Below are 10,850 nucleotides of genomic sequence, written 5' to 3' on the forward strand. Positions count from 1 at the left end.
CTAGAATAGACCAGTACTTCCTCTGTTTCAAAATAAATCAGCGACACTTATTTTGGAACAGAGGGAGTGCATCATTTGAGCATTTTAACTATCAACAACGCTGTTGTGATGCATGCTACCAGCGGATGCATCGTGCACAGTTCAATTATGGAAAATGGATTAAGATTTTCATCTTTGCTGCACAGGCGCAGCTGGTTCATTCTTCTTGTAAAACTATGTTGGAGGTAGATTTCATACTGTATTGTGCAAGTCAACCAGTCAGTCGCCGGTCAAAACTCGCTACCTCAGGTCGAACCGTCGAAATGCCCCTAATTATTTGTGGTCAGTGTGTGTCGTATGATTTTTCTTGCAAGGACATAAGAGTCACATCCCAGCATTGATTGCAGCCATCTTCCATGTTTTATTGGTAATTGGAAAATTGCTTTCATGGAAACTTCAAAGCTGGCAACTCCCAGATGTTCATGGTCTGTGGAGATATGAAATATCTGCTGGAAAATAAAGTTCATACCTTCCTGCAGCTGTTACAACAAGTATTCTGCTTACCATGCTCTACCCTTGATTCATTATCACGACTTCACGAGAAACTCAGAGGTATGGAGATTGGAGATATGCTTATGTTTTGCCCTTCCTTTACTATAACTCTCTTTCTCTCCCTCTTAACTGTTTTGATCTGCAATATGCCCAGTTTATATTTGGAAAAAGCCATGTTGGTCGAAATTAGCTACTTGAAGAAGTGCACAGCTGTTGTTCTGCTGATTCCATCTTTATTAGCAATAAGATGTTTCTCAGCTACCACGACAAGAGATAGCATCGCGCTGAATGAATCCATATCTGATGGGCAAAACCTTGTTTCTAGTAAGAAGAAATTTGTGCTTGGATTCTTTAGCCCTGGAGCTTCAAGCCACCGATATATTGGTATATGGTATAACAATATTCCAAATGGAACGGCTGTATGGGTTGCTAATAGGAATGATCCAGTACATGATAAGTCCGGTGTGCTTAAGTTTGATGATGTCGGTAATCTGATACTACAAAATGGCACAGGCAGCTCGTTTATAGTTGCTTCTGGGGTGGGAGTGAGGGACAGGGAGGCAGCAATACTGGATACTGGTAACTTCGTGCTAAGGAGCATGACTGGCCGTCCAAATATCATATGGGAGAGCTTTGCCTCTCCTACTGATACATGGCTCCCTACAATGAATATTACAGTTAGAAATTCGCTGACGTCATGGAAGAGCTATGATGACCCAGCAATGGGAGATTACACTTTTGGTTTTGGACGGGGCATAGCTAACACATCGCAATTCATTATTAACTGGAATGGGCATTCATTTTGGACAAGTGCATCCTGGACTGGTGACATGAATTCTCTCATTCCAGATCTGACATCTATGAGTACCATCCCTGTTTCATTTCAGTGTGACAACTCCACATGCATATACAGGCCCAACCCTAATGAACAAATGACTAAGATTGTTTTGGATCAAAGTGGTTCATTGAACATAACACAGTTTGATTCAGATGCCAAATTATGGACATTGCGATGGAGACAGCCAGTCAGTTGTGATGTGTCCAACTTATGTGGGTTTTATGGTGTATGCAATAGCACGTTATCAGTATCCGTAAAAGCATCAGCATCAGCATCAGCATCAGAACCAGTATCTCTTTGTCAGTGTCCAAAAGGATTTGCACCACAAGAAAAATCAAATCCCTGGAAAGGGTGCACCAGACAAACCCCACTGCAATGTACTGGTGATAGGTTTATTGATATGCTTAACACGACACTTCCTCACGACAGATGGAAGCAGTCTTTTATGGAAGAAGATCAATGTGAAGTTGCCTGCATTGAAGATTGTTCTTGTACGGCATATGCTCATTCTATATCCGATGGCTGCAGTTTATGGCATGGCAATCTAACAAACTTGCAGTGGTACGGCAATCTAAAAAACTTGCAGGATGGAGTTGAAAGTCTTCATCTTCGTGTAGCTGCATCAGAACTGGAATCTAGCCATAGCTCAGGTAATAAACATCACATGGTAATGTATTAGTGCCATTGGGGAGACAGTATATGAAGATGGGTTAATCGCAAGAAGAGATAAGCATCACTCACAGTATTATTAAGTCGAGTGACAAGCTCTGTTTGTTTTTCAGGTCACAAAATGCTTTGGATAGCGTATGTACTTCCTTCAGTTGCATTTCTTGTTTTTTGTCTCGTCTCTTTTATTTGGTTTCGGAGATGGAAAAATAAAGGTAACCATTCCGATCTGGAAAAGATATTTCGTAATTAAAAAACATGATATGTCTTAGTTTTCAGTCTAGATAAAAATATGACAGGTATCTCTTTTGTGAACCAGGGAAAGGAAAACAGCATGACCACCCCCTTGTCATGGCTTCAGATGTAATGAAGCTTTGGGAGAGTGAAGACACGGGCTCTCACTTTATGACACTTTCCTTCTCACAAATAGAAAATGCCACAGACAACTTCTCAGCTGAAAACAAGCTTGGAGAAGGGGGCTTTGGCCCTGTGTACAAGGTTAATTGTGTTCTTTACTTTTGTTTGTTAATATGTTTCCTAGCATTTCAAGACAAAAAAGCGTGCTGATTATAATAATTTCGCCTGAAGCATGTAGTCTGCACGCATAGCTTTGTATTTTCAGGCAAGTAACGACAGTGAAGGTTCTTATCATTGCAATAAACAAAAATATATACTCCTACTATATTTAAAGGGGCAACTGGAGAGTATAGATTGGTCTAGAGAAGGGATACATGACAAGACATACTATGTAGTTTTTTTTGCATGATAATACGTGTCTCATTTATATCATAAAGATCAAATTACCTCTTAGGAGGTGTTGGGCTAGAGCCGGGGACAAAGGGCATAGGGTAGTCTTGCCCCCATCCTGGGATGTCCACTAAACCTCTTATAACCACGTTGTAATCACCTCTTAGGAGGCTGTAATCCCCCTTCTTTTCAATACAAAGAAACGCAAGGCTCTTTGCATTTTCTCGAAAAAAAAAATTCAAGTCACATAAAAACCGACAAGACAAAACTGAAAAGATATCAAAACATCGCTGAGCTTCACCAACGTTTGTCACCAGCCTCCGGCACCACAACAGCCACATAATCATATAGGTTAAGAACTTAAGATATGCCATACACTACAGTACCCACATAATTATACAACTATATGTACATGCTTTAACGCAGATATATTTGGCATATCTTTGTCTGGTGGTTCTGTAGATGTTCATAGTTAGAGTATCCTCCACTTGTTACACTTGTGTAGCAAATAAGTTGTGTTGTTCGATCAAGCCGTTCGGAAAATTGAATATACATCAAACCACCAACTTGATATCTTACAGGCAAATTCAGGGGCTGTTTGGTTCCCAGCCTAAGGTTGCCACGCCTAACCTCAGTCATGCCACAATACCTTAGGCATGTGTTTGGTTCATTGTCACACTTGTGACTTGTCATACTTTTCTAGTTATATGGTCCACATGTCATACACTCATTCTTTTTGTCAAATCTTGCCACACTTGTGGTGTTCATTTTGTTAGCCACACTTTTTGCGGCAGCCACACTTTGCCTAAGGTTAGTTGTGGCAAAGTTAGTCATGAACCAAACAGGCCCTCAATATAGACCAGGCAAAGGGGGCACTGGCATGGGGTGTAAGGGCTGGTGCTTCCTTTACTGTAGATAAAACACTGTTCATGTACTGTAGCTAGGCTGCTGGCCTGAGCTGTGGGCCATTCCTGGCTCCGCTACTGGATAGTGGTATTTGGGAGGTGAATCTTGTTAGACATGAGATATTATAGGGATATTGTATAGTTGTAACTCCCTTTGTATTTAACTTTCTATCTCTATCTCTCTCATGTATATCTCTAGTTGGTTGTTATACCAACCGGCCACACCTCTATATAAAGCTTCGGCTCTCCTATTGGAGATACATGCCGCAACATATCTTTCTATATGGTATACAGAGCAGGCCCTTCCATCTCATCTAGCTAATCTTCATCCATCTCCCACCATCACCCGCCCGCCATGTCATCCTCCATTGTTCCCATCTCTGCCGCCCTAAACTACAACACCTCCGAGCCCCTCTCCAGGACGAACTATGTCCTTTGGAGAGCTCAAGCACGATCCCAGATAATGGGCGCCGGCTTGTTTGGCTATATCGATCAAACCCTGGAAGAACCCTCCAAAACCATCTCCACCAAAGACAAAGACGGCAAGGATCAGGTTGCTCCAAACCCTGCCTATGCCCCCTGGTTGATCCAGGATCAACAGATCGTTGCCTATCTTCTTCGCAACCTGTCCAAAGAGGTACTTGTCCAGGTTGCTTCCCTCGAATCCTCACATGCAATATGGGTTGCCCTTGCAGTCATGTTCTCCGCCGTCTCCCTGTCCCGCGTCAACAACATCCGATCTGCCCTCACCAACGCCCATAAAGGTACTCAGTCGGCCTCGGCTTACTTCGGGCACATGCGCTCCCTCTCCGATGAGCTCGCGGCGGCGGGCAAACCACTCGAAGAGGGGGAGCTCGTCTCCTTCATCATCGTGGGTCTGGACATGGATTACCAGCCCATCATCTCCGCCCTCGACGTCCGCACTGAGCCTGTCACCATCGACGCACTTTTCTCCCTCGTGGCGAACTTCGATCAGCGGATCGAGATGTTCCACGGTGGTGGCGCCGGTGGCTTCAAGTCATCTGCCAACGCGGCCTCCCGCGGTCGCTCCAACGCCGGCAGGGGCGGCTACCGCAACCAGGCGGGTAGCGGTGGAGGTGCTCCCCGCGGCAACGGCGGCGGCTATGGCGCCCCTAGTGGCGGCAACTATGGCTCGGGTGGTGGCCATCACAACAGTGGCGGCGGCGGCTATCACCAAGGAGGTGGTTCTGGTGGTCCTTACCATCAGAACAATGGAGGAGGCGGAGGCTATGGTGGTGGTGGTGGTGGCCACTATCACGAGAACTCCTCGGCCGGAGGCAACAACACTCGGCGCCCTCCCAACAACAACAAGAGGGGGCGCCCCTTCCAAGGGTATGACGGCTATGAGGGTCGTTGTCAAATCTGTAAGAGATCAAATCACATTGCTAAGGACTGTGATTGGCGCTATACCGATGATCCTAACTCCCAGAGCAAGAAGATTGCAGCCGCAGCAGATGTATCCTATGGTGTTGACACCAACTGGTACATGGACACGGGCGCCACAAACCACATCACTGGTGAGTTAGAGAAGTTGTCAATGCCGGAGAAATACCGTGGCCATGATCATGTCTACACTGCTGCCAATGGTACATGTATGAAGATAAGTCATATTGGTCATTCACTTATCAAAACCCCACACAAAAACCTTGCTCTCAATGAAATCCTTCATGTTCCCAATGCTTCCAAAACTCTATTATCCGTTCATCGTATTGCCCTTGATAACAATGTGTTTCTAGAATTTCACCCATTTTTTTTCTTGATCAAGGATCAGGTCACGAAGAAAATTCTTCATAGAGGTGTTTGTGTCCAAGGCCTCTATGCTTTGCTTCCCCACTACTGCTAAGCAAATAAACAAGTCTACGGTGCCATCAAGCTTTCTGCTGAGAGGTGGCACAGTCGCTTAGGTCATCCTTCGTTTGCTACTGTTCATCGTATTCTTAGTACAAATAATCTCCCAGTTGTTGGTGAGAGAAATCTAGAAACCATTTGTGATTCATGTCAACAAGCTAAAAGTCATCAATTACCATACCCTGTGTCTCTTAGCATCTCTACTAAACCTTTGCAACTTATTTTCTCTGATGTATGGGGTCCAGCACCCACTTCTGTTGGTAGACACCAATACTATGTCAGCTTTATCGATGATTTTAGCAAATACACATGGATCTACCTTCTTAAGAAACGTTCAGATGTGTTTCAAGTGTTTCATAACTTTCAAGCTCTTGTAGAGTGCCAATTTGATAGCAAAATACTTGCAGTTCAGTCTGACTGGGGTGGTGAGTATGCGAAGCTTAACTCTTTTTTTCAAAAGATTGGCATATGTCACCATGTCTCATGCCCACATGCTCATCAGCAGAATGGCTCTGCTGAGAGGAAACATCGCCACATTGTCGAAGTAGGCTTAGCACTCCTAGCTTCCGCCTCTATGCCTTTAAAATTCTGGGATGAGGCTTTTCTTACCGCTGTTTACCTCATTAACATGTGGCCCAGTCGCACTATTTCTCATGAAACTCCCACAGAACGCCTTCTCCACACCACACCCGATTACTCCGCTCTTCGTGTTTTTGGTTGTGCATGTTGGCCCAACCTACGTCCATATAATACTCGCAAACTCATGTTTCGCTCCATACAATGCGTTTTTCTTGGCTATAGTACACAGCACAAAGGTGTCAAGTGCCTTGACGTGTCTACTGGTCATGTGTACATCTCACGTGACGTCGTTTTTGATGAAACACAGTTTCCTTTTTCACGTCTTCACCCCAATGCTGGTGCACTCCTTCGAAAAGAAATTCTTCTCCTACCGTCTAACCCTTCCAGTGTCTCGTGTGCGGGTGCTGATATTTGTACTGATCAAAATATGACTAATTCATCTCCTGCACCACTTGAGCAAGCTTCTGCACGACAAAACAGCGCCCCCAATGATGATCTGTTGCAGCTCTCCTCGGGATCGCCACAACTGCGCGTGTCAGCACCGACAACATCCACCTCGGGCTTGCCGTTGCACCAAGCCACGCACTGCATGCATGCGCCAGCCCCAACAGCATCCACGTCGGGATCACTGCCGCGTCGGGATGCCACGGGGACTCCACCATCCCCTGCTCCACGCCCCTCATCCGATGCCACGTGTCGCATGTCCCCCGCGCGGGACTCCGCGTCCGCTGCACGCCAACCGACCGTGCGGTCTGCGCCGATCCCCCTGGTGTACAACCGACGTCCCGCACCGGTTTCCACGCCGTTGGGTTCCGTGTCCTCTGTGCCAGGCGGGCCAGATCGGCGTGCCGCCGGGTCTGATGCCGCTGCTGAATCCGAGGCTGATCTGGTCGCCTCGCCTGGATCTTCTACGGCATCACCTGGCTCCCCTGCGGCCTCACCCACCTCCGCGTCGGCTGACCCTGCCACAGCAGATCCGGCGCACCAGCAGCAGTTGACAGCAGCTGGATCCTCAACTGCGTCGAATTCTGCAGCACCCCGTACACGCCTCCAAGATGGTACTATCCCACGGACGAACTACAAAACTAGGTATGGCCTAGTTGCCTCTGTTTTACCAGATGAACCCCGCAACGTTGATGCAGCATTGGCTGATCCGAAGTGGCGCATGGCTATGGAAGAGGAGTTTCATGCTCTTCAGAAAAATCACACGTGGCATCTTGTTCCTCCTAGACAAGGTAAAAATATCATTGATTGCAAATGGATGTAACGCATCAAACGCAGATCTGATGGTACCATTGATCGCTATAAAGCCAGACTTGTTGCCAAGGGGTTCAAACAAAGGTATGGACTGGATTATGAGGACACATTCAGTCATGTTGTTAAAGCTGCTACCATTCGCCTTGTTTTATCAGTTGCTGTGTCCAGAGGATGGAGTCTTAGACAGCTAGATGTGCAGAATGCGTTTCTTCATGGTGTTCTGGAAGAGGAAGTTTATATGAAGCAACCTCCTGGGTTTGAAGACAAACATAAACCATCTCATATCTGCAGGCTTGATAAATCTCTATATGGACTTAAACAAGCACCACGAGCATGGTATTCTCGTTTGAGTTCTAAGCTGTACACTCTTGGCTTTATTCCCTCCAAGTCTGATACATCCTTGTTCATCTACAATAAGTCACGGATAGCTATCTTTGTACTTATTTATGTGGATGATATTATTGTCACTAGCTCCTCCAATGATGCTATTACTGCTCTTCTAAAAGATTTAAATTCAGAGTTTGCTCTAAAGGATCTAGGAGATCTTCATTACTTTCTTGGTATTGAGGTCAATAGAAATAAAGAAGGGGGCCTTCATCTCTCTCAGGTCAAATATGCATCTGATCTCTTGAACAAGGCAGGGGTTACAAGGATGCAAACCATCACCAACACCCCTTTCCAGCTCAGAAAAATTGTCCCTTGCAGAAGGGGTTCCTTTGAATTCAGAGGATGGCACAAAATATAGAAGTCTGGTAGGTGCACTTCAGTACTTGACACTCACCAGACCTGATATTTCCTTTGCAGTCAATAAGGTTTGTCAGTTTCTTCATGCACCTACTTCAGCTCACTGGACTGCTGCTAAGCGCATCTTGAGATATGTTAAGCACACCTTGGATGTTGGACTCACCTTCAGTAAATCTCCTTCCACACTTGTCAGTGCCTTTTCTGACTCTGACTGGGCAGGTTGTCTGGATGATAGAAGATCTACAGGTGGGTTTGCAGTTTTCTTTGGACCCAATCTCATATCATGGTGTGCCAAGAAACAGGCAACTGTCTCTAGATCCAGTACTGAGGCAGAATACAAGGCATTGGCAAATGCAACAACTGAAGTTATATGGGTAAAAGCAATGCTCAAGGAGCTTGGGATATGTCATATACAAACTCCATGTCTTTGGTGTGATAATCTTGGTGCTACATATCTCTCTGCAAATCCTGTCTTTCATGCAAGGACCAAGTATATTGAAATTGATTATCACTTTGTTCGAGAAAGGGTTGCAAGCAAGGAATTGGAAATACGGTTTGTTCCTTCAAGAGATCAAGTAGCTGACGGTTTCACAAAGGCCCTGGCTACGAGACCATTTGAGGAATTCAAGCGTAATCTAAACTTGAAAAGCTTAGATTAAGAGAGGGTGTTAGACATGAGATATTATAGGGATATTGTATAGTTGTAACTCCCTTTGTATTTAACTTTCTATCTCTATCTCTCTCTCATGTATATCTCTAGTTGGTTGTTATACCAACCGGCCACACCTCTATATAAAGCTTCGGCTCTCCTATTGAAGATACATGCCGCAACATATCTTTCTATAAATCTATTTCTAAGATATGACTGGCCTGTGGTAGTCAGTATTTTTCATGAAGAAAAGAAGTACTAATGTCTGACTGTTGAAATTTGACACAATGCTCCAGGGCAACTTACAAAATGGACAAGATGTTGCTATTAAGAGACTAGCAGCGAATTCAGGGCAAGGTCTACCTGAGTTTAAGAATGAAATCTTATTAATAGCCAAGCTTCAACATACAAATCTAGTTGGACTCTTAGGTTGCTGCATTGATGGGGAAGAAATGTTACTAATCTACGAGTATATGTCAAACAAAAGCTTGGATTTCTTCCTATTTGGTATGTTCATTTTTATATAAATATTCCTACTTCACATAGCTATGTTTTCCTTCCATGACTTCTTGAACCGATCAAGTCTTATTTTGCAAGAACAATCGAGAAGGACTATTTTAGTCTGGGAAATGCGTCTTAACATAATTGAAGGGATTGCACAAGGTCTTATCTATCTCCACAAGCATTCTCGGCTGAGAGTTATTCACAGGGACCTGAAGCCAAGCAACATTTTGTTAGACAATGATATGAACCCTAAGATCTCAGACTTTGGAATGGCAAGAATATTTGATCCTAAAGGAGGACTAGCTAACACGAAAAGAGTCGTTGGAACATAGTAAGTACTTCTATTGGTATTTTAAATGTAAAGTGAAGAATCATTATACTAAAAAATGGGCATCGAATTTACTAGATTATTGTTCTTTCAGTGGCTACATGGCTCCTGAGTATGCTATGGCAGGCATTTTCTCTGTGAAATCCGATGTATATAGCTACGGGGTATTACTTCTGGAGATCATCAGTGGACTAAGAAATGCCGCAGCTCGTGGACATGGCAACTCCCTAAACCTCCTTGGTCACGTGGGTCAAAGTTCCAACAAGCTCAAACTGTTCTGTAATTGTTGTACCTGATTTTTTATTCTAATTTGATGTCTACAACTGAACTTTGCAGGCATGGGAGCTGTGGAAAGAAGGCAAATGGCGCGAGCTCATTGATAAATATTTGCACGGTGCATGTCCTGAGAATATGGTGCTAAGATGCATTCACGTCGGCCTGTTGTGCGTTCAGGAGAATGCTGCTGATCGGCCCTCCATGGCCGAAGTCATTTCCATGATTACCAACGAAAACGCCACCTTACCGGCCCCAAAACAGCCTGGCTTCCTCTCCATGTTGCTTCCGTCTGAAGCTGATGTCCCTGAAGGAAGTTTCTCTCTGAATGATTTGTCAATTACTGCCCTGGATGGTAGGTAGTAGTACTTTCTCCATTAGATGCGGCCCTCTGCCTGAAGATGCAAGTGTGCTACATTTGCGTCTGAATAGATGTATGCTCATATGAGTATCATGTTTTCCCATGGTATTAACAAATCATTCAGGAGAAGCTCTGTTTCAGAAGATATTAGTTGTCATTATTATAAGGCAGCAAGTTCAGGAGAAGCTCTGTTTGGTACACCCTCTGCTCCTAAATATAAGACGTTTTGGCAGCCAATCTAAACTGCCAAAACGTCTTTCATTTAGAAACAGAGGTAGTAGTACATGTTTTGACGTACAAAGAAGAATGTATACCAACCTCGTATTATACACTACTACGAGGTGGGTATACGTATGGCTGTCTGTAGTGTACAATACGAGGTGGGTATACGTTAACAAAACTGCCCTATAATATGTATCCAGAAACCACCTGCCCGTTGCTGGCCATGTAGATCAAATCATATGGCCGAACCTCTGGGATGAAAAGTAAATCGAATTCTTCTTTACTGGTCTACGGGAGGTAGATGTGATAACAGTCACAGGTACTCTAGTTATTGCCACTCTTTTGATGCAATTACCTGGTTGTATTTGCTATGTTGA

At 44.5% G+C, this 10,850-nt stretch overlaps 1 protein-coding gene across 1 annotated transcript; it reads left to right on the forward strand.

Moving 5' to 3' along the window:
- The first annotated feature begins 434 nt into the window (after positions 1-434).
- Positions 435-10,412, forward strand: LOC123444584 (G-type lectin S-receptor-like serine/threonine-protein kinase B120). The gene is made up of 8 exons (XM_045121361.1): positions 435-591; positions 686-2,019; positions 2,152-2,250; positions 2,355-2,533; positions 9,082-9,292; positions 9,383-9,620; positions 9,712-9,862; positions 9,954-10,412. The coding sequence occupies exons 2-8, from the start codon at positions 705-707 to the stop codon at positions 10,251-10,253; spliced, it is 2,493 nt and encodes an 830-aa protein (XP_044977296.1). The 5' UTR covers positions 435-591; positions 686-704; the 3' UTR covers positions 10,254-10,412.
- Positions 10,413-10,850: the final 438 nt, after the last annotated feature.

Source organism: Hordeum vulgare, chromosome 3H (assembly GCF_904849725.1).
Source record: "Hordeum vulgare subsp. vulgare chromosome 3H, MorexV3_pseudomolecules_assembly, whole genome shotgun sequence".
Lineage (NCBI taxonomy): Eukaryota > Viridiplantae > Streptophyta > Magnoliopsida > Poales > Poaceae > Hordeum > Hordeum vulgare.

Excerpts from the sequence above, each read along its gene's own strand:
- LOC123444584 (XM_045121361.1), top strand. The coding sequence starts at position 705 with ATGTTGGTCGAAATTAGCTACTTGAAGAAGTGCACAGCTGTTGTTCTG. Across the intron at positions 2,020-2,151 it reads GGAATCTAGCCATAGCTCAG|GTCACAAAATGCTTTGGATA; the intron begins GTAATAAACATC and ends TTTGTTTTTCAG. Across the intron at positions 2,251-2,354 it reads TCGGAGATGGAAAAATAAAG|GGAAAGGAAAACAGCATGAC; the intron begins GTAACCATTCCG and ends TTTGTGAACCAG.